At 34.4% G+C, this 25,672-nt stretch overlaps 1 protein-coding gene across 5 annotated transcripts in view; it reads right to left on the reverse strand.

Annotated features, from left to right (window-relative positions):
- COMMD10 (COMM domain containing 10) overlaps positions 1-25,672 on the reverse strand; it is a gene marked incomplete at both ends in the record, with an annotated part of 226,768 nt that overhangs the window by 200,304 nt on the left and 792 nt on the right. For 2 of the 5 annotated variants that reach the window (XM_080699301.1, XM_080699299.1), the window contains 3 exons: positions 17,273-17,428; positions 18,798-18,908; positions 24,057-24,147. In XM_080699301.1, coding sequence (XP_080555427.1) covers positions 17,273-17,428; positions 18,798-18,908; positions 24,057-24,147 — 358 coding nt within the window. Of the gene's footprint in view, positions 1-17,272; positions 17,429-18,797; positions 18,909-24,052; positions 24,148-25,672 lie in introns of all 5 variants that reach the window. The other 3 variants (XM_080699302.1, XM_080699300.1, XM_080699303.1) reach the window with 3 other exon arrangements.

The raw sequence follows: 25,672 nt of genomic DNA on the forward strand, positions 1-25,672 counted from the left end.
AGACCAGAGACCTGAGGCTCCTTGAAGAGGGTATGGGTTCAACACTGCAACATATAGGCACAGGTAAAAACTTTATCAACAGTACCCCAAAGGTACAAGAAACTAAAAGGCAGATCAATATGTAGGATTGCATTAAACCGAAGAGCTGTACAGCAAAGGAAACTACCAAGAACCTCAACCGAAAGCCAAAAGAATGGGAGAAGATTTTTGCCACCTACTCCTCCAATTGAGGACTAATATCAAAAATAGAGAACTCCAGAAACTCAGCACTAAGAAAAAAAATAACCCAATCAAAAAATGGGCAAGTGAACTACATAGCCACTTCACAAAAGAAAAATTTCAAATGGCCAATAAATGTATGAATAAATCCTTAATATCATTAGCAATCAGAAAGATACAAATCAAAACTACCATGAGATTTCACCTAATTCCAACTAGAATCGCAATCATTCAAAACACAAACATCAACAAATGCTGGTGAGGATGTGGAGTACTGGAAACTCTAAAACATTGTTGGTGGGATTGCAAAATTACCTTGGAAAACAGTATGGAGGATCCTCTGAAGAATGGGAACAAACTTTCCATATGATAGAGCAATACCACTTTTCCTTATCTACCCAAAAGAATGGAAACCAAGCTACCAAACTAATGTATGCATATCTGTGTTCATAGCCACAAAAATCACCATTGGCAAAATATAAAACCAGCCAAGATGTCCATCAAAAGATGAATGCATTACAAAGCTATGGGATATGTACACAATGGAATTTTACTCAGCCATAAAGAAAAACACAATTACTTCATTTACAAGGAAACAGATGGAACTGGAAGAATAAGTGAGATTAGTCAGTCACAAAAAATAAGAAATTGGATGCTCTCCCTAATATGTGAAAGCTAGGGAGACACTCTAGATGAAGGAGATTCTATAGATGAGTAAATAAGGAGGCCTAACTAGGGGTGATGGAAGGGGGAAAGAAGGAAATTGTGCAACGTATATGATGTACATTCACAAACACATCAATGTAAATCACTAAGCCAAAAATGAGGAGGGAGGAGGGAAAAAATGGGGTGGGAATTGGGTAAGAGCTAAAATAATATGTTCATATATGCCTCTAACATCTTGTACTCCATTAAGATGTATGATTACAACAACGCACCACAAAAAATAATATTTTCAGAATTGAAATGACATCAGACAGATGATATTGCAGAAAGTGAAACCATGAGTGGAGGAAAGGGTTACTGTACCTCTAACTGGGAGGGGGAAAGAGAGAAATTCCCTAGTATGTATGATATATATTCACATATCAAAGTCAATCCCTAAGCCAAACAATGAGGAGGGAGGAGGGTAGGAATTGGGTAAGGGTTAAATGGGTGATGTGTGCATGTATGCCTCTACCATCCTGTACTCCATTAAAATGTATGACTACGATGTACCAATAAAAAAAAATTTAAGTAAATAAAAGGAACACAGACACATTTTTTTTTTTTTTTTTTTTGGTGGTACTGGGGTTCCTGGAAGCCCTTCTACCTCCGGGCTACACTCCCAGACCTATTTTTACATTTTTTTTCATTTTTTGGAAACAGGGTCTCCTAAGCCAGCGCGCGCGGCTGGCTTCGAACCTGCGTGATCCTCCTGTCTCCGCCTCCCAAGTGCGGGGATTACAAGCGTGCGCCACCACGCCCGGCAGGACCACAGACACATTTAAAAAATTAAGCACAAAGAAGAAAAAGAAGCATTCCAGAACCAAAGAAGAGGCGAATCCCACCAGGTGGGCAACTAAGCCAAAGAGAAATAACATTACATCAAACAGAACACTGAACTCAAAATGACAGAAAACAAACATTAAATCTCTAAAATGACACTGATTATTAAAAATCTTAGCTCCCCAATTAACTTCCCAGTTAAAAAACATAAACTGGCAATGCAGATTAAAAACATAATCCAACTATATGCTGCTTGCAAGAAACTCACTTTACAGCCAAAGATATCCACATGTTAAGGGTGAAAGGATGAAAAAAGATATACGATAGCCATGAAAATGGAGATCAAAAACAAGCAAGGGTAGCAACACCCCTATCTGACAAAACAGAATTTAAGCTAAAACACATCAGAAGACACAAAGCAAGTCACTTCTTATTAATAAAAGGAATGATCCAACAAAAATATTTACATTTATGAACATTTATGCCCAAAATGTGGGTACACTCACATGTGTAAAACAAACTCTTCAGGAGAAAAGGTCTCAAACAGACCCAAATACAATAATATTGGGAAACGTCAAACATACCATTCATGCCACTAGATCTATCATCCAAACAAAAGACAAGCAAAGACTCTTCAGACCTAAAGAACATAATAAACCAAATAATCCTAAGAAACATATGCAGAATATTTCAACCAGAAACAGCTGAATACGCATTCTTCTAAGCTGTCAATGGAACCTTTGCCAAAATAGATCACATTCTGGCCATAAAGACTAGAAAAATTTTTAAATGTAATATAATATCCTACATCTTCTCAGATCACAACAGAATGAAAGTAGAAATCAACAATGAGAAGACCAAAAGAAATTACATAAATATATGGAGACTGAATGATATATTCCTATATGAGAACTGGATTAGAAAAGAAATAAGGGGAAAACTAAAAAAATTCCTGGAATTAAACGAAAATAGAGACATGATGTACCAAAATCTATGGGATACATTGATGGCAGTGTTAAAGGGTAAATTTATAGCACTGAGTGCCCACATAAGAAAAGCAGAAAGTCACTGAATAAAAAACCTAATAACACACCTCAAGGACTTAAAAAAACAGTAACAGTCTAACAGCAGAAGGCAGGAGATAATTAAAATCAGAACAGAAATCAACGAAATAGAGAACAAAAAAAGTATCAACAAAACAAAAATGTGGTTCTTTGAAAAGATTAACAAGATTGATAAACCCTTAGCCAACCTAACCAAAAAAAGAGAATAAACCCAAAATATTAAATTCAGAAATAAAAAGGAGATATCACCACAGATAGAAGGGAAATTCAAAGGATCATCAGAAACTATTTTGAAATTTTATATTACAGTAAACTGGGAAACAGAATTGATAGATTTCTAGATACTTACAACCTACCTAAATTTAACCAAGAAGATACTGAAAACCTAGACCAATACATAGCAAGCAAAAACATAGAAACAATAATAAATGCCCAGCATTCAAAAAAAGCCCAGGTCCAGATGGATTTTCAACTGAATTCTATAAAACCTTCACAGAAAAACTAAACCCAATACTTCACAAGTTATTCTATGAAATAAGAGATGGAATTTTTCCAAACTCCTCCTATGAGGCTAGTATCACATTAATACCAAAACCAAATAAAGATATCTCAAGAAAAAAAATTACAGACTACTATTATTGATGAACATAGATGAAAAATTCTAAACAAAATACTAGTACCCATCCACATTTAAAACCATATCAAGAAAATCCCAGTAAAGCTAACTTGGGTCAACATATAGAAATCAATACATATTATCCACCACATTAATATAATTAAGAACAAAAATCATATGATCATCTCAATAGACACTGAAAAAGCATTTGACAAAATCCAACACGCATTCATTTAGAAAAAAAAAAAAAAAAGAACTGCAGAGAGTGGGCATGGTGGCACATACTTTTAATCCCAGTATTTAGGAGGAAGAGATAGGAGGGTCAGAGGTTGGCAGCCAGCCTCAACTAATGAGGCCCTCCTGCAACTTAGTGAGACCCTGTTTCAAAGTAAATAATACAAAATAGGGCTAGGGGTATAGCTCAGAAGTATAATGCCCCTGAATTCAATCCTCCATATAGCCAAAAAAAAAAAAAAAAACTACAGAAAATCAGAATAGAAGGAAAATACCTTAACATCATTAAGGACTAAGGCAATAGACAATAAACCCAAAGTCAATATCATATTGAACAGGAAAACTGCAGAAATTCCCTTTAAACTCAGGAACAAGACAAGGATTCCCATACCACTCCTTTACAATACTCAAGACTCATACCATATCAATAAGACAAGAGAATCAAAGGAATTCAAAGAGGAAAAGAAGAATTAAATTTATCATTATTTGCAGATGACACTATCCTCTATCTAGAAGACCCAAAAATCTCAACCAAAAGACTATTAAAGCTAATTAACAAATTCAGAAAAGTATCAGGATACAAAATCAACCTAAAAAAAAGTAGCTTTTCTATATGCAAACCACAATTCCACTGAGAAAGAAATCCAGAAAACAATTATATTCACAATAACCTCAAAAAACAATAAAATACCTAACCAAGGAAGTAAGACTTCTAAAATGAAAAATTTAAAACACTAAAGAAAGAAATTGAAGATCTGAGAGATGGAAAGATCTCCCTTGCTCTTGGATAGGCAGAATAAATATTATTGCCGGGCATAGTGGCGCACACTTGTAATCCCCGCACTTGGGAGGCTGAGACAGGAGGATCATGCAGGTTTGAAGCCAGTCTCAGCTGGCTTAAGAAACCTTGTTTCCAAATAAAATATAAAATAGGTCTGAGAGTGTAGCCCAGAGGTAGAAGGCCCCTGGGTTCCATCCCCAGTACCACAAAAAGAAGAGAAAAAAGAGAATAAATATTATCAAAATTTCCATTCTACCAAAAGTGATCTACAGAGTAAATGCAATCCAAATCAAAATATCAATGGCATTCTTCATAGACCTAGAAAAATTAGTCATAAAATAATTTCATGTGGAGAAACAAAAGACCCAGAATAGCTGAAGCAATTCTCAGGAATAAGAACCATACAAGAGGCATCACAATTCCTGGCTTTAAATTATACTACTGAGCTACAGTAATAAAAACAGCATAGTATTGACACAAAAACATATAGATCAATGGAACAGAATAGAAGATATAGAAACAAACCACATACTTCACAGCCAGTTGATTTTTGACACAGGTGCCAGACACATATATTAGAGAAAAGACAGCTTCTTCAATGAATGGTGTTGAGAAAACTGGTTATCCAGTTATAGAAAAATGGAAATAAATCCTTACTTCTCACCCTGCATAGGCATCAACTCAAGATGAATCAAAGACCTGGAAGTTAGACCTGAGACCATGAAGCTACTAGAGTGGGGCATAGACTAAACACTAAAACATATAGGCATAAGGTAGAAACTTCCTCAACAAGAACCCCAAAGCTCAGGAAATTAAAACAAGAATTAATAAGTGGGATGACATTAAACTAAAAAGTTTCCGCCTATCAAAGACCTAGAAGTTAGACCTGAGACCGTGAAGCTACTACGGTGGAGCATAGATTTAATCATCAAGAGTCTAAAGAGAAAGCCTACAGAATAGGAAAAGATCTTTGCCAGCCATCCCTCTACTAGATGACTAATATCTAAAATAAGCTAGAGAGTAACTGGGATACCAAAGGGACTCCAGACAATGAAGGAGAAACCTGAGTGGAGTCAGGGAGGTGGCCTAAGGGAAGGGGAGAGGGAACACTAAGGTTCATTAATGGAAATACCACCATTGACTAAATATATATATAGATATAGATATAGATATATATGTAAATATACCAACATCAATCTCAGTACTCTGTATGGGGAAGAGAAAAATGGGGAGATGGAGTTGGAGGAGGACACCAAGTGCTGTATGCATGTATATCACTATCAACATAATTTACATTATGATGTGAATCTATAATGATGTGAATCTATAATGTACCAATAGAAGCACATTATAAAAAAAAATAAAGATGGTCAGTTTTCCCTGAAGTGATCTAGAGATTTGGGGCAATCTCATGAAATTCACAAGAAGTATTTTTTTAATAAAAATTAAGAATTGACTCTAAAATTTAAATAGAGCTGGTAGTGGTGGTACCCACCTATAATTCCAGTACTTGAGAAGCTGAGACAGGAGGATTACAATTTCAAGGCCAACTCTCAGCAACCTAGTAAGACCTTGTTTCCAAAGAAAAAATACAATAGGGCTGGGGATGCAGCTCAGAGGTAGATTTCCCTGGGTTCAATCCCCAGCAGCAGGAAGGAAGGAAGGGAGGGAGGGAGGGAGGGAGGGAGGGAGGGAGGGAAATTCAAAAGAGCCAATGCAATTTAAAAAATTAAAGTTATACTACTTAATTCAACATTTACAGAATCAAGACAATGTGACATTAGCAAAAGAACAGAACCCACCAAGTGATTTCTAACAAAGGTGCCAAGGCAACTGGTGCTAGAACAACTGGGAATCTGAATAGAAAAAAGTAATCATAATTCCTACCTCTTATCAGCACAAAAATTAACACAAAGTAAATCACAAACTTAAATGTAAGCACTGAAATGACCAAACTTATAGGAAAAAAAAAAAAAACATGAACAAAGATCTCTGTGATCTTGGGAAAAGTAGTTTTAGATAAGAGATAAAAAGCATAAACATTTTTTTTAAAAAAACATAAAGTAGACTTCATCAAAATCTAGAAACTTTGTTCTTCAAAAGCCACTATTACGGAAAAGGAAAGACAAGCCATAGACTGATAATATCTACACAATACAGATACTTGACAAAGGATTTATATTAAAAATATATAAAAAATTCTTACCATTTAACAAAAGAAATCCATACAAAAATCTGAACAAATAATTCACAAAAGAAGATACGCTAGTGGCCAATAAAAACATTAACAAATGGTCAACATTCTTAGTTGTAAGGGAAGTGAAAATGAAAATAATGACATACTACAATACATACATTAGAATATCTAAATGAAAAAGACTGACACTATCAAGTCCTCACCATGATGTACAATTGTAATGAAAATATAAAATGACATCATCACTTTTTAAAAATGTTTGAATTTTTTAATAAATTTAAACCTACACCTACCCTACAACCCAGTCAATACCTAGAAATTATCCATATGTCCATCAACAGATTAACAGATAAACAAAATTGTATTATATCCATACATTAGAATACCACTGCAATAAAAAAGTACTATAAATAGTGAAAGAAAATGAGTAAATTTTAAAATAATTGCACTCAATGCATGATATTATGATACACAAAAAGAATAAATGTATAATTCCATTCATATGTTTCTAGAAAATATCTTTAGTGACAAAAAGCAGATCAATGGTTTCCTAATGTCATGTTAGGGAGAGAGACTGGAAAGGGCATAAGAACTTCTGAGGGTAATAATAATAATTACTGAATCTTAATAAAGATGTATGCTCTAAGCATATATTTATTAAAGTCCTAAAACTGTACAATTTAAAAGTATAGTTTACATTTTGCAATTTATCATTTTAAAACTCTGTGTTTGTGTGTGTGTGTGTGTGTGTGTGTGTGTGTGTGTGTGTGTGTTTCACTAGAGATTGAACCCTGAGGTATTCTACCTCCAAAAACCAAGCTACACTATTGCTTGTCTCCCAGAAAAAGAACCCTCTACTATGACATCTATAAGAATATACAATCAATATCAGAATCTCAGAGATGACTAATATGCAATATGGTATCTACATTGCATAGATGTGAACATTACAAAATGTTACAAAGATGTGAAAAGCTTCTTAAATTTATATTTGACTTATTTTGGATGCAAATGACTGCTTCCCTCCAGAAAGCATGCTATACAAATCTCCACCAGGATGACCCATTTAGAAGTCTTTAGAAGATACCAGAAATCTACTGCTCTCTGTAAACATCCAAAGTGACCAAGCAAGTGCTCTTCTTCTAGCATTCTGTGCTTTTAAAGTTACTACTATATCAAATCATTATAAAAGGTAAAAATGCTTTAAACTGAATACCACAATTCAGGGATACTTTCTAACTAGAGCCTCAAATATACACACTACAAAAGTCGGCCTAGTTTCACTATTAAAGTGGCAAAAAATTTAAATTTCTTGACTTGCAGTCTTGGCCAAAGAATCAGACCATGAGATTAGTCTTTATAACTGAATTTTAAGAAGTTGAGGGAAAACATTGATAAGTCCTTTTAAACTGCTTGCCACCTCTGCAAACTGGGAATATATAAAAATAATAGTACCAGTTTGAGGACAGTGAAATGTCATAAAAATATGCTCTCACAATTGACAACACTGAAAAAGTATATTAACTCTATTTAGCAAGTGCACATTTTTTAATACTATGATATAATAAGAGTAATTTTGCTAACAGTACAGTGCTTGGGCAGTAGCAAAATCTTTATTTAATTTGTTAATAGTTCTGGTTTCGGCCAATTACTTATGAAGTAAAGAATACATTTCTGTTTCAAATAAGACTGATTAAGGGTCTCTTAGATCTAAAGCTATTTAAATTGATGTTGCATCAACAGCTAAATCCATTACCTTCTTTTCCTGAGGAATTTGCATCTGTTTCAAGCTCAAGCAATTCTATCTATAGTCCCACTTTTAAAGAGGAAAAATTTTAAATTACTAGAATCTAGTATTCCAACAAAATCCAAAAGCCATAAAATAAATGAACCACCAAAAAGCTTAAAATGCAATCAAAATAAAAATAAAAGATTAGGAAATACAAAATACAATTCACACCCTCCTTCCTTAATTGTTCTTTACTTCAATAAATAGAAATATATTTTTACAAGAAAATAAAATAGACTGGTCTAATTAGCATAATTTGTAAGACAAGAACAGCATGTATTTGTTAATTCAAAAAAATTTTTTTTCTATACTGGGGATTGAACCCAGAGGCATTGTGCCTGTGAGCTATACCTCCAGCCCAATTTTATTTATTTGGAAACAGGGTCTCACAAAGTTGCTGAGAGCCTCACTAAGTTGCCAAGGCTGGCTTCAAATCTGTGATCCTCCTGTCTCAGCCTCCCAAATACTGGGATTACATGCCTGCACCACCACACCCGCTCTCCATTCAACATTTATTGAGAATCCATTCTTTCCCTAGAGCCATCAAAATAATGAAAATATAGTAATGAACAAAACAGTAAAAAAAAAAATCCCTGTCCTTGTGGAACTCATATTTTAGCAACAGATAATACAAAAGCAAACAGATAAAATAGATAGCAGGCCAGATTAAGTATAAATATTAAAGGGGCAAAATGACGTTAAAAAGTATCATAAAGCTGGGTCTGGGAGTGTAGCCCCGAGGTAGAAGGGCTTCCAGGAATCCCAGTACCACCAAAAAAAAAAAAAGTATCATAAAGATGGGGGAAGTTTCAACTAGGTTGATCAGGGAGATTTACTGATAAATGTCACACTTAAAGATCTAAAGAAAGCAAGGAAGCCAGCCATATGGACACCAGGAGAAGAACTTTTGAGGCAGAGAGCAGAGGTATTCAGAGCAAGCCAGGAAGAGGACAGTTAAGAGCTGAAAGCAACAGCATAGATAATAAGCAAGGGGCAAGCAGGAGAGCTACAGATCATGTAGAACATTGGAAAAACTGGCTTCTATTATAAGATATATGAGTAAACAAGCTGATTTTCCTACAGTGAAATACCATTCAGCAAAAGAAGAATCATTGACACATGTAATAATGAGTGAATCAAAAAAAGTATGCTGACTTTAATCAAATCCTTATTATACAAGTTCATTTATTTTAATCCCAGTAACAGATAAAACTAAGCTACAATGATGAAAATGAAAGGTAAGGATGAAGGTGAAGAGAAATTACTAAAACTGGTCATTTTCTAAGTTATGAAAACACTATTTTGTTATTAATGATTGTTTGTATATAACTTTTGAAACCATCAAACTGAACAGTTAAAAATCTTTGCGTTTCGCCTGGCATGGCGACACATGCTTGTAATCCCCCCACTTGGGAGGCGGAGACAGGAGGATCACACAGGTTCAAAGCCAGCCTCACTGGCTTAAGAGACCCTGTTTCCAAATAAAATATAAACTAGGTCTGGGAGTGTAGCCCAGAGGTAGAAGGGTTCCATCCCCAGTACCACCACAAAAAAAAAAAAACTCTGCATTTCACCAAAGATCAGTTACACTTCAGTAAAAATAAGTTTAAAAAATAAATAGCAGCCAGGCGTGGTGGCAGATGCTTGTAATCCCAGCATTTGGGAAGCAGAGACCGGAAGATTGCAGTTCACGTACAGTCTCAGCTAATTAGCAAGGCCCTTCCCAACTCAGTGAGACCCCATTTCAAAAATAAAGAATAAAACAGAGTTGGGGGTATAGCTTGGAGGTGCAATGCCCCTGGGTTCCATTCCCAGTATCACAACAAATAAATACATACATACATACATACATACATACATACATACATACATACATAAATACCAGCATTAAAACCTTAGAATCTTTTATTCAATTCAGTGACATAGTAAAACTATACCATAGTAAAACTATATAACTAAAGTAATAACAGAGATCTGAGTTGCATGAGTATGTAATCGCAACAAAATGCCTTTCCTATAAATAAAGACAATAATGTTAAACAGCATTAAAATCTTGAAGAAGCTTTCATATATATGCATACTTATATAGTGCATTTCAAGTAAATTTAGATGCCTTTTCATTCTCTTTATAACAATCATTCATCTAAATATCTTTAGAATTCCCCAAAAATGAAATAAAAATATTAAAGAAACAATAATACGAAAGGGCACAAAATTTTTAAATGTCAGTTTCTAATTTCTTTATACTCCACATCAAAAGAAGTACTTAATAATGAAACAATTTGTTGTTATAAAGTAAATCTTAGAATGGTTTTAAGGAAATTTTTAATGATAAAGAAATAGTCTTAGAAACATTCTCTTTTATTCTCTTTCTATCTTTTTCTGACACTGGAAATTAAGCTCCGGAGCTTTCTATCTCTGAGCTACACCTCCATCCCATTTCTTCTTTTGAAATAGCTTCTTGTTAAGTTTCGGAGGCTAATCTTGAACCTGCAACCCTCCTATCTCAGCCTCCCAATTGCTGGAATTATAGACATGTACCATCGTGCTCAACTGGCCATCCATTGCGTGTGTGTGTGTGTGTGTGTGTGTGTGTGTGTGTGTGTGTGTATGTGGTACTGGGGATTGAATTTAAAGACATTCTGTCTTCAAGCTACACCCCCAGCCCAATTTTTATTTCTTACTTGGAAACAGGGTCTTACTAGGTTGATGAGGGTCAATACTTTCTGTAGCTATCCTCAAATATGCAATCTTCCTGTCTCAGCCTCCCAAGTACTAGGATTAGAGCCATGTGACATCATGCCCAGCTTGGCCATCCATTTTTAAATGTAAGTTTCTCAAGATCATGGAAGATGATAATAAAATTTGATTATTTGTAAAAAATAGGCTTATGTTATAAATGAATCTGCTATATAATTGGTGAATAATACTCAAGAAAAATCACAGTGATTATTCAGTAATGAATAATGGATAGTCAAATTCATATTTAAAAACATATTTAAAAAACACATAAACACTTTGAAGAAACAGTCAAGTGTATCCTTTAAAAAGAAAACTGTCCACAGTGCTTAAAATATGTGTTCTGTATATTTCCCATAATCTTATTTGTAAATAAGGTATTTTGGAAAAAATATGCAAAACAACACTGTTTAAGAACCATGTCTCATAAAAACAAGTCTCAGAATGAAACTGAACATTTATCATATACCATATTCAACAGTTACCTCAAAATGGATTAGACATAAATGTAAGACATGAAACCATAAAACTGCTGGAAGAAAAAGCATAGAGGAAGCCTGGCATGGTGGCGCACACTTGTAACCCAGGACTTGGGAGGCTGAGACAGGAAGAACTGTTCATGGATAGCCTCAACTACTTAGTGAGGCCCTCTGCACCTTAGTGAGACCCTGTTTCAAAATAAAGAATAAAATAAATAGGGCTGGGGGTACAGCTCAGAGATAGAAAGCTTCTGGGTTCCATCCCTAGTACAAAGAAAGAAAGAAAGAAAGAAAGAAAGAAAGAAAGAAAGAAAGAAAGAAAGAAAGAAAGAAAGAAAGAAAGAAAGAAAGAAAGAGAAAGAAAGAAGAAAGAAAGAAAGAAAGAAAGAAAGAAAGAAAGAAAGAAAGAAAGAAAGAAAGGGAGAGAAAGAAAGAAAGAAAGAAAGAGAGGGCAGGCGGGCGGGCGGGCGGGCAAGCAAGCATAGCCAGGTGTGATGGAGAATGCTTGTGATCCAGCATTTGGGAGGCTGAGACTGGAGGATCGTGGTTCGCAGACAGCCTCAGCTAAAAAGTAAAGAATAAAAAATAGGGCATGGGGTGTAGCTCGGAGATCAAATGCTCCTGGGTTCCATCCCCAAGCCCTCCAAAAAAAAAAAAGAAAGAAAGAAAGAAAGAAAGAAAGCACAGAGTAATAACTCCTTTACATTGGTCTTGGTAATGATTTTTGGATGTAAAATCAAAAGTACAGGCAACAAAGCAAAAACAAGTAGGACTACACTGAACTAAAAAGCTTCTGCACAACAAAGAAAATAATAAACAAAATGAAAAGGCAACCTATACAATGTGAGAAAATACTTTCATACCATATATCTGATACAGAATAAAAAACTTATACAACAATAACAAAAAAAGACAAAAATAAAAACACAATTTTAAAAATATATATTCCCAAAAAAGACAGAAAAACAGCCAACAAGTATATAAAACAATGCAAATTATAAGCAATGAAATATTACCTGTACATGGCTATTATCAAAAAGATAAAAGATGACAGTGTTGACAAGAGTGTAGACAAAAAGGAATTCTTATACACTGCTGAAAGGAATATAAATAGGTACACATTATGTAAACAGTAGAGGGATGCCTCAAAAACTAAAAATAGAAATACCTTATGACTCAAAAAGCATATGTCCAAAAGAAATTAAATCAGTATCTATATATCTATACATCCATATTCAATACATAATTATTCACAATGGCTAAGATATGTAAAAAACCTAAATGTCTATAGATGGTTGAATGGATAAAATAAATACAGTATATATATATGTATACCCTATTTATTTTTTTGTTTATACCGTATTTATTTTTATGTTTACCGTATATATGTATATATACCATATACGGCATATATATGTATATATATATGTACAGTATATATATGTATGTGTGTATACATATATATATATATATGTATACACACACACACACACACACACACACACACACACACAATGGAATATTAATTAGCCATAAAACATACACTACCATTTGCAACAACATGGATAACCTGAAACATTTAACTTAAACCTGGAAGACCAGACACAAAAAGACAAATACTATATGATATAACTTATATGTTGATTCAAAAATAGCCCACAAAAGTAGAGAATAGAACAGTGGCTATACATGGTGAAAAAAAGGAAATATGTGTCCAGGGGTACAATTTTCAGTTACATGAATAAGTTCTGAGAATCAAACGTACAGCAGGAAGATTATAGTTAGGTGTTACATAGTTCACATAGATGAGCCTCTAACTTTACCATAAAATAACACTAACAGTATATATAAATACACCTATTTTTATTCTATAATAAGTCTTTTTTTTACAATTTAAATGACATAACCTATTTTTAAACAAACCTATTTTACCCACCACATCCTAAACAGTATTCAGGGTACAAAAGGAAGATAGCATTATAGCTATCAGAGATACCATGACTTAAAAGGAGCAGGGCTTCAGAGATAGGTAAAAATAATGCCCATCTCAGCTTCTTCATGGATTTCGTGGGATAACCGGGTAAAGTTACTTACACATTCTAAAGTTGAATATCTTTCCAAAAATATGAAACACATACATGTATTTTGTATTTGTATAATACCTGACACAGAAAAATTCTACAGCTAACATCTTCATATTAGTATGTAATAATGGCTTAGAAATGTGACTATTAGTGTAAAATCCCAACTGTGTCACTTACTTAGCTGCCTGGCTGCGGGAAGATAATCTCTAAGCCTCAATTTTGTAAGTATAAACTAGAACTACTAACAAGTTTTTAGAGATATAAAGCACTTAGTATAGAATTTGGCCTACCATAAATATGGGAAATGCTTGCTATTATTATATTACCTTAATCAAGCATTTAAGATATTAAGCTAATATATTTGTTATTCCTTCATATGCCAGAAATTAACAAATTATTTCTAGCACTGTCAAAGGGCTAATGTACAATTAATCAGATCTTTCAACTTCTGTATTATATTTTTATATGACACTTGATTAAACCATTTCTTAAATAGAAGTTATAAAACCTATGGGGAAATATATTACTTTAAAAAATAATAATCCAGAAAACACTGAAATATGTCTGACTGAAATGTGAAAAAACACTTTAAACTATATATCATGATTACTAAGGTGCAAGAAAAACTGGATCCTATAAAACAGAAGGAAAATATAAATAGAGAGTGGGCTCATATTAAAAGGCAAGAAGAAATTTTCTAAATGAAGGCAACTAAAAGAAGAAATAATTGCAGATAAGATGGAAAACTTAAAACTTGTACAGGTTGTAGGAAAAAGCATAAATTTAAGTGAAGAAAAATAAAGCAATAATGTAGAGAATATTACAGTTAGAAGAATGCAAAGTTCAAATAAAGAGAGCTATGAAAACAATGCATGGACATTTTCTAAAAACCCAGAGATAGTATCTCACTTCATGTTGAGGGTCTGAATGATTTCTCCCCAAAATTAGTAACAAGCAAAAATGTTAGACTTATTCCTGCTCAGTTCTAGAGTACCAAGCCCTCATCAGTAAAAATAAGGCAAGAAAACTACTGTATAGATTAGGATTAAAAAACTAAAAATGTCTTTTTTTCAAAACTGGTTAAACTCTCTACAAAAAAAATCACAAGGAATCTACAAAAAAAATAAGATCCTATCACTAGTCAATTTATTAAGGTCACAGAATGGAAGGTCAATATTTTAAAAAATCAATTGTATTTCTATACACTAGCAATATACAAATGGAAACCAAAATTTTAAAAGTAGCACCATTTACAACATCTAAAATGATAAAATACTTAAGTTACAAATCTAACAAAATATATGTTCACTCTGTACAATATAAAATGAAAAACATTAACCCCAGACCCAAAAAAGAAAAATATTAACAAAAAGATTAAAGGCTTAAACGAGTGAAAAGATATTTTAAAAATTGTAAAGAATTTGTTTCCTTACAATGTGATCTATTAAAGTAAACACAATCTCAAAAAATATCCCAGTAAGATTTTTTTTTAAGTAGAAATAGAAAAGCTGACTTTCCAATTTTTATGGAAAGGCAAAAAAACTAGAATAGCCAAAACAATTGTGAAATCAACAATGTTAACAGATTCATACAACCCAATTTTAAGACTTACCAGAAATCTTCAGAAATTAAGGCAAAAGGAGAACTAGCACAAAGATCAAGTGGAATCAAACAGAACGTTTAGAAAAAGACTCAAATATGTTAAAGACTTTTGACAAAAGGGAAAGGCAACCCAATGACTAGAGTATATATGATGCAATCAACAAACAAAACTAGAACAAGGGGATATCCATACAAATAAAAATGTGGACTTTGACCTGTACCTTACACAAAATTAACTAAAATTCTTAAATACAAAACAAAAAGCAGGATCAAGGGAAAAAATTGATACACTGAACTTTATCACCATTAAATGATTTTGCTTTGTGAAAATACAGTTAAGAGAATAAGAAAAGCTATACACTGAAGAAAGAAAATATTGTCATATCACATATACAACAAAGAACTTATATCTAGAACACATAAAAACTCACCAACTTAAGAGAAGAAAAAGAAACACCCTCAGACATTAGAACCAAAAACATTAAAATTTCTGTCCATTTCTACTTGCTAGGATTTGCATCTATGATTTTCTTTATATTAATATAATACAACTTCTCTCTCATAATGTAGAAATAAAGTTAGGCAAAAGGTCTGAACAGACACTTCACCTCAGAAGATAAATGCATGGCAAGCAAATTAAAAACACAAGATGCCACCACAAACCTAACAGGATGGTTTTAATAAAAACAACTAAGCATGGCATGATGGCACATCCTGTAATCCCATGGGAGGTTGAGAAAGAAGGTTTGCAAGTTCAAGAACAGCTTCAGCAGCTTATGAGACTCTCAGCAACCTAGCAAGATCCTATTTCAAAATAAAAAAATATAAAGGCTGGAAGCGCAGCTCAGAGGTAGAATCCACAAGGTTCAATCCCCAGTACCACAAAAGAAAAAAAGAAAAAAAAAAGCTGACAATATCAAGTGCTCACAAGAACTTATAACTACTGGAAATCTCATATAATTCTGGTTGAAATGAAAGACAATACTGATCCTTTGCAAGTTCTTTCAAAAACAAAAGAGGAGGAATCCAGGCACAGTGGCACACACCTTTAATTCAAGTACTTGGGAGTCTGAGATAGGAGAATCACAGGTTCAAGACCAACTTCAGCAGAATAACAAGACTCTCAGCAATCTAGCAAGATTGTTTCAAACCAAAAAAATAAAAAGGGCTAGATGTGTAGCTCAGAGGTAGAATTCCCCTGGGTTCAATCCTCAGTACAAAGAGAGAGAGATCCTATCACCGTCCCCAAAAACAAAGTCAAAGATATCACAAGAAAACTATGATATCCCTCATAAACATAGATAGAAAATCTTACAAAATATCAGCAAATCAAATCCAGCATAGAAGATTAGTATGCCATAATCAGGTAAGATTAATAAGATTAGTATGCCAGGAATACAAATTTGTTTGAACAACTGAAAATTAATGCAACACATTTATATTTATAATATTATAATATTAAGAGTAAAGGTTACTAAGAGCTATATGACATTGTGATTATTTTATAATTTTTCAGTGTCACTGTTAGCCACTCAAGTTAGTAAGTTTTAATTGAGTACCTACTATATATAAGGAATTTTACTAGGTATTAATGTAGATATATAAAACAAATAATAAATACATGATTCAGTAAAATTAAAACAAGTCACATTCATAGACACAAATAAAAGATTGTCTATTCATAAACTCTAAAAGAAAAAGAAAATGAATCCCACTATTATGTATAATTATAATTCACCATTAAAAAAATTCTTTAAAAATTGCTGTCTCATTCCTATCCCCAAGTTAAGGAGCTGTATTTTAAACTGTTGATTAAAATTAAATCACATAATAATGGTAAAAATATGCTAATAGGTAGAAATACTTTTATAGGAAAATTGTGTATACATACTCTTAAATAGTACCACTTTAAAAACTTTCAGATATAGTAATTTGTACTATATATTATTAAAAATATCTTTGGAATAGTATCTACTATACCTTGTGGGGAGCCAGAATCCTCTGCCTGAACTTTTCAACTGTTTCTTGTCCCATGGAAGACCAAGAATTGACAAATGCTTCTGCCTTGTCTTGTCTAAGATGAATATTCTCTAATTGCTGCTGCAAAGCTGCTGGCTTCACATTGTGATATACTGCCTTTTAAAGATAAAAAAAATTACATGTCTTTCAATATTTACACAGAGACCTTGAGCTGTAATCAATACAATATTACTTGTGATTTAAATCAAAAGAACATTTCAGATTTTTCTTGCAGACATTTTGGTTGTTTCCTAAGTAATAATATATATACAACCAAAGACTAAGAAATTCAGGATTAAAAAGCTTATTCAGGCTAACCTTTTCATTTTTGCCTGTGGTTTAAACAATTCTAAATCCACTTAACCAATTTTCTTTAATCTGGCTATGTAAATGGTACCTGAATGACAGTTTCATTTTATTTATTTTAAGTAATTATTCAAAGTTTAGAATAGTCAATGTTCCCCAACTAGTAACTGTTTTCCAAGAAGCAGTTCCCAAAACTATCTTCACCTACCAACTTCCTAGGTAATACATAATTTTTTTAAACTGTAGATATTTTTAACGGTGATAATTTGTTCTGCTTTTTATATTATTTCAGAACAATTTTCCCATAAATGCATGCTGTCCTATCCTACTCAATTATCCCTTTTTCTATTAAACATTTACCAAGGGTAAGAAATACGGTCATTTTTATGATCTATGATCTGTGTAAGCCTATTTTTATGATCTATAATCTGTGTAAGCCTGTCAGCTTGTTCTCCTAATATTAACTTCTCCCTTGAATGCTCATAAAGGTATAGTACTAGTTAATCTTTTATTTCTTAAGTATTCTACTTAGTCAACCAACAGATACACAAAAAATATATATCCTGGCCCCCAATAAATTCAAAATCTAGTGAAGACAACATAAATGACACATGTAAAATAATAAACATGAAAAATGTGTCAAACTGTGATGTGCCAAGGATAAAAGAAATCCAAATAACGGAAGACTACACATATGAAGGGTCAAGGCTGAAGTAACAGACTTGAACAGAGCTTAATAATGAACTCAACTTGAGAAGAAGTGATATAGAAGGGAAGCTCAACAGAAAAAATATTATGACATCTTTTCTAAATTTTAAAATTTTCCATCCTAGTCAAAGATATCCCCCAAATCAGTTTTCTAATTTCTTACAGGTGTTCATTTATCCAAACCATTATATCAAGTCAAAATAAATCAAATCTTTTATACTCATGTCAAGCCAACAGTTTCCATACATATTTTCCAACTCTAGTAATACTACTCAATATTTTTTTTAGAAAATAGTATGGAAGGAAATTATGCACTCAACTATCTTAACTATATTAAAAATGTTGGCTAAAATTTATTTATTACAGCTTCCATCTTGCACATTTTCTTTTTAAAAATAGGTCAGTGATATCACAGCAATATAAATATGTAATAAACAAATCATAGTCAGAAAATGTAGGGTAATAAAAATACCTGTTCTAAAATAAATGATATTGTCTCAAGAACAAGGTGAAGATCCTGCTTGTCTAATGAAAATGCAACTTGAAGTTTTTCTTCCTCTTCTTCACTGAAACTGTTCTCTGCCTACAAATACAAATAGCAATCTATTAGCAAACATTCAGGTATTCAAAACTCATACTGACAGAAGACTCATTTATTCATGTACAAAATGAAAAAAATTTTAAAGTTAAGTCCATTGTGAAGCCGGGCTTGGTGGCGCACACTTGTAATCCCCGCGTTTGGGAGGCGGAAACAGGAAGATCGCACAGGTTCAAAGCCAGCCGTGCTGGCTTAAGAGACCCTGTTTCCAAAAATAAAATAGGTCTGGGAGTGTAGCCCAGAGGTAGAAGGGCTTCCAGGAACCCCAGTACCACAAAAAAAAAAAAATTAAGTCCATTGTGAAATGAAACTGATGTGCTTATAAATTTCTAAGAGGTATGATACCCATTCTAGACATTTTTAAATAAGTTAAATTGGATTAAACTAATTTCTTATGATGACTCGGGTCATAATTATAAGCACTGGAGTTTTCTGATGCAGTAGCCTAAAGAAGTACTAGGACATGAGTGATTTTTCCTTCAGTTTTAAACACCTAAGACTACTTTTCTATTTCTTATGCATGATTTTCATATCCATTTGATTAGCAGTCATTTCTTGAAACTGACTAGATGTCTAACAGCACCTTCAGTCCCAGTTTGCTTTTGTTTTTGTTTTTGCAGTACTGGGGATGGAACCCAATTCTACCTCCGAGCTACACCCCCAGCCCTATTTTTTATTCAATATTTTGAAACTGTCTGAGTTGCAAAGGGCCTCACTAAGTAGCTGAGGCTGTCTGGGAACCACAGTCCTCCTATCTCAGCTTCCCAAATGCTGGGATTACAAGTGTGCACCACCACATATGCCTTGCTTTCTTTTCTTTGGGGGGACAGTACTGGGGATGGAACTCAGGGACATTCTACCTCTGAGCTACACTCCCAGCCCTATTTTTTGGGGGGGTGGGTACTGAGGATGGAACCCAGGCCCTTCTACCTCCTGGATACAGCCCTGACCTATTTTATATTTTGCCAAGACATCCTGCTACCTCGGCATCTATGTGTTGAGACCCCACTCCACATAGTTATTCGGCAAAAAAAGCCCCGAGAAGAAGGTATCGTCTCTGGCCAAAGTACCCCCCACTTTTAGATACCCTTCACTATTATTCCTTTTAACTTTCTACACGAATTGCTCCAGTGATGTGAGATCAGGACTATGAAATCGAGTCCGTGGAAATAAAACTTTCTAATAATTTGTTTAAACGTCCTTGGCTCTGCTCAACAATAATGAGAAACTGGCCAGAATTCAGGTACTGTGATAAGCACCCCAGCTGCAGCAATCACAAATGGCCTCCAACCTTCATCACTATCTATTAACTCCGACAAAGTAGCTCAGTTCAAAAGTAACTGTTTACCCTTGAAATCCTGCCTAGAGACAGAGAAAAACCTTATGTGTGACCTTAAAGCAATTTAGTTGATAAACAACTTAGCTGCCCAAATACAACAGACCCAAAGAAAAAGACTATTGACTGACCGCATAGTTAAAGATGAATATGACTAAATAAAGGACAGACGTTCTAAATATATATGTATGAAGGAAAAGAAATACCGTAAGAGTAAGAAAAGCATTTTTGCATGAAGAAGAGCTTATCATAAGAAAGTCCCAACTGGGAAAGGAAGGAATTAGAAAGTTAGAAGCAGGTTGCAGAGAGCTTATGACAGGGAAGTGGATTATTAAAGATGAGTAGATTTTTAATAGGCTTGTTGTCTAAAGAAAAGTGCTTAGCAGTTAAGGAAATACATCTGACAATTAAAACTAAGAACCTTGTGGTGTTGTTTGTGATATTTTGTCTGCCAAACTGTGTTGTGAGTATGCTTAAGCTTTCAGATTTAGAAGATAAGGTACCAACACCTGAAGAAACTCCATCACATCCACCTGAATCACCACATCTCCCCACACTTGCTATATGAACTGAGCCCAAAAGATGGAAAAGTTCCAGAAAAAGTTAAAGAAGATTCCCCGAGAAGCTCCCAAGCCTTGACTATTCTGGGAGGCTGCCACCTGCAACTGCTTATCTACAAGACCTTGGGACCTTGGAGAGGAACAGAAGTTATTTCTTCGAGGGCCAACAGCCAGCTGAAAGACCTCCCCCCTTTTCTCTTAACTTTACTGGGGAAGGGTATAAATTTCTTGGGGTTTTCATAATAAAGTGTCATTGGCTCAAGAAGCCTTTGTCCACCTCAGGTTCTTTCCAAAGAGTCATCATTTAGGGACCTAAAGAAAATTCAGTCCCTAAAGGAGAAAAAATCGCTGCAGACAAGAGGCTGCAGAACTCCACCTGTCTTTTGCCCCATCTTTCTGAGGATTTGACCGGGAACGGACAATAACGACCCGACTGAGATTAGTCTGTGACAATATTTTATTTGGAAACAGGGTCTCACTAAGTTACTGAGAACCTCACTAAGTGGCTGAGGCTGGCTTTGAACCTGTGCAATCCTCCTGTCTCAGCCTCCCAAGTACTGGATTACAAGCGTGCGCCACCACGCCCAGCTATTTCTTATTCTTAATTGTGAAATAGGGTCTTACTGAGTTGCAAAGGGCTTCTCTAAGTAGCTGAGGCTGGCTGCAAACTGTGATCCTCCTGTCTTAGCCTCCCAAATGCTGGGATTACACGCATGCACCACCAGGCCTGGCTCCTGTTTGCTCTTTCTAATAGGCCATGGTCAGGAACCCAGACAGCTGATTCCTCGTAACTAGATATACTTCATAGCTCTACAAATTGGCTTTCTGTGAAGACCTTGAAATCTGTGCAGTGGAGATATATATATATATATATATATATATGGTTTCGTTTTGTTATAAGTTGTAATAGCTATTTTTTAAACTGAGAGGCCAAAAATGTTTATTTCTTAGTTCTCAGCTATTCAAATTTGCCTGGCTTCTCTTAGTATTTCCCAATGCAAACTGTTGACATGCTGGGAGAAACAGCACAAGATATTTAAAAGTTCCTAGACTAAATGCCAGCAGCAACCTTTACATATTGTAACAAACCAAAAGCAAAAAAAAAAAAAAAAAAAAAAAACAGGACAGAAAGACAGCTACCTAAAAGGGGACTCCCAGATCTGTGGTCAGACATGCTCATTTCTTTGTTTCTTCAGGTTGATTTCTACTAAGGATTCCAAGGAACCAATTTGGGGAAAAAAAAGAAAAAGAAAAGAAAAGAAAGATATCCTTTGCCCATAAAGAGAACAAAAAAATAAATTGGTATTTAGAGTGGCAACAAATTCCCTAAAACTCTTCACCAATCTCCTTGTCCCAAGCATCACTATTCTGAAGACCCTGCTTGTCTAAAATCAAACGCCAACTGGACAGACCTGAAATTCACTGCAGACTTTAAGAGTCCTAATCACAACAGGAGTGCCTCTGAAAGATCATCCCCTAAAACTGCCCGAGAAGAAAAAAAAAACCACACATATGTTCCCTTACATTTTCTTAGTAAGAAAATATTCACATGCATGTTTCTGTCCTCAATCATTTCAATTCTTATCAAGCACACCTCATCTCTACCCCACCTACCTCTGATGACACCATATCATCCCTTCTGGAAAGTTCAAGCTCCTTGGTTAATGTTAGGATAACTATTAACTTACTCTTAACTCCAGAGGAGACTAACAGGGTAAAAGTCAAACTACACATCACAATGTTCCATGTAAATGCTCCACTCTCCTTAGAATCAAGAATGAAAGTTATATACAAGTTTCCTCGCTTGCATTCTTCATGATTTATATAGTTTTATAATCTTTTCCTGAAGCTTAGTGTAATAGATAAAGGGGATAAACTCTGGAGCCAGACTAAATCATTAGGTATCTGTGTGACTTTGGGCAAGTTACTAGTTCTATTTCATTTTCCTCATGGATAAAATGAGGATAACAATAGTATCCACTTCAAGTTGCTAAAAGATTAGACTTTATACACAATGTTAGGGATTTTGAACTTTTCTCCATGTAACAATGGAGAAAATTTTATATGAAGACTGTTTATATATATATAATCACTGTTACTGGATTCACTATGTGTGTACATGTGTGTATGTGATCATATATATATACATATATATGTATATATATGTATATATATATGATCAATTTTTTAAAAGAAAAACATTTAGAAATATAATTGGAACAGAATTATGAAGTAACAGGAAGAAGGATATAGGCATGGTACTAATTTAAATATAACTCATAAGAGTCTGGACTATAAAGTCCAAAGCAGAGATATTAAGAATCTGAACTAAAAAGCCGGGTGTGGTGATGCACGCTTGTAATCCCCGCGCTTGGGAGGCAGAGACAGGAGGATCACGCAGGTTAGAAGCCAGCCGCGCTGGCTTAAGAGACCCTGTTTCCTAATAAAAATATTTTTTAAAAAAATAGGTCTGGAAGTGTAGCTCGGAGGTAGAAGGGCTTCCAGGAACCCCAGTACCACCAAAAAAAAAAAAAAAAAAAAGAATCTGAACTAGAACTATGGAGAAAGCTTGGATTTGAGATACAATAAAGGAGTGGGGCATAACTCTGAGGCTGCCTCCTGGCCAAGAAAAAGAAAGAGTTCTGGTTCCCACTGTATGTTGATTCCTGGCACCAGAGAGAGCAGTTAGTAGGTACTCCACAAATATGTGTTTTATAGAATTAACCTTTATAACCTGATAAAGAAATCAAGTTAGATTGGTGACCAAGTAATGAATTCACGTGTCCAAAACAACACCCCCCTTGAAATAAAAGTAGAAAAGAAACAAATGAAAGATTAAATACTAGTTTAAAGCAAATAACAGATAATTATTTTAAAAATGAAATCATAATTTTCTCAAAGTATTTTCCACAGAATATCAGAACCAAAATATATACTATGATAAAACAATTCCAAAGTAAAACTCATTCGAAAAATATTACACATCATACTCACCTTTACACATTAAATTAAACATTTATATATTAGATACTCTGAAATGTTCCATAATTTAAAAAATTAACCTTATGGAATATAGTTTCTCAAACTTTTGACCACAGAATGCTCTCAGATCTTCCAGAACCAGTATCCCTGGGAACACATTAGAGAACACTAAATTTCACACACAATTCTCCAAATAATAACATAGTTGCAGTGGAATTAGGAGTTTAAAAGCTTTAGAAACACAAAAATACAAACCTTCAGGTGAAGTTTCTGAAGAATACGGGTAAGCAATCGTGGAAATCTTCCTATATCTATTGCATTTATCAGCGGCACTGCTTTTTTCATGCTAAATAAATTCATAAAAAACATTTTTAAGAGCTTTAAAACATACTTGCAACTATAGTTGGAAGTTTTCAATTATTCTGATTGCTATAATTATGACTATGTGAAGTAAAACAGTCACCAGCCAGCAAAGTTAGGCAATCGGAACATTTCCAAAAAGATACCCCACCCAAAAATTGTCTTATATAATTCCATTAGGCAAGTTTTCACTTGATTTGGGAAAAGCAAACTATTAGAGGAAGCATGTACTTTGTGAAGGAGGTGGCATTAATTTAGCAGTGAGTGTTCACATAATCACTTAATCCAAAATGGAACTCTGAAAGGAAACAGAAGGATTAACACTTTGGCAATTACACCAAACAAGTAAAAGATACTGGATGGCAAATAAGGGGATGGTAAATAAGGGGGAATGCTCTAAAAAAAAAATGATTTCATTTGGAGTTACTAAGACAGTTGCTTTAAAATCTTATTTCTCTTATAATAATCAGACTGAAACAATGTGATGAGAACAATCCTGCACCATATTGTATCAGGTTCATTGATGTGATTTGTGTTCCCCCAGGATGCTTGTTTGAGGGAAAAAAAATGGTTATCAGAAACAAGGAATTCTGCAAGAAGGATAAACTTTAAAATGACAACTCTCTTCTTCAAGAAGATTTCTGCCTCATCCAGGCACAAAGTTGTTATTTTCCAACTTCAATCATTTGCCTAAATACTTCGGTATTGTTTATGTATCAACACAAGCATTATTATTTTCATTAAATGGAGTCATTTTAAAATAATTTTGTTTAAAAAGGTAATTTTTGTGTATGGTACTGGGGTTCCTGGAAACCCTTCTACTTCCGGGCTACACTCCCTGACCTATTTTATACTTTTTTATTTGGAAACAGGATCTCTTAAGCCACCAGCCTGTGAGATCCTCCTGTCTCCGCCTCCCAAGAGCGGGGATTACAAGCGTGTACCACCATGCCCGACTAAAATGGTAACTTCTTTTAAACCAGGCCTGGTGGCACAGGCTTCTAATCCTGTACTTGGGAAGATGAGACAAGAGAATCATGGGTTCAATACCAACTCCAGCTACTTAGTAAGGCGCTCCACACTTTAGTGAGATCCTGTTTCAAAAGAATTAAAAAAAAAAAAATAGGTCTGGTAGCGTAACTGAGAAGTACCTGTGTCAGTACCGCAAAAAAAAAAAAAAAAAGTAACTTTTTGCCAGGCGTCATTGCACACATCTGTATAAAACAATTAAACTTGGGGAGGCTAAAACCTTAGCAATTTAGTCAGGCCCTTAGCAACTTAGCAAGACTCTTTCCTAATTAAAAAAAAAAAAAAAAAAAAAAATAGGGCTAGGGGTGTAGCTTGGAGGTAGACTGTCCCTAGATTAAATTCCCAGTACCACAAAACATAATGAACTAACTGGAACTCTGAGGTGGGTGTGGTGGCCCACACCTGTAGAACAAGTTACTCTGCAGGTTGAGACCAGAGGACTGCTGGAGCCGGGGAGCTGGAGACCCGCTGGCCAACATTAG

The sequence above is a fragment of the Muscardinus avellanarius genome (assembly GCF_963383645.1).
Source record: "Muscardinus avellanarius genome assembly, chromosome: 7".
Lineage (NCBI taxonomy): Eukaryota > Metazoa > Chordata > Mammalia > Rodentia > Gliridae > Muscardinus > Muscardinus avellanarius.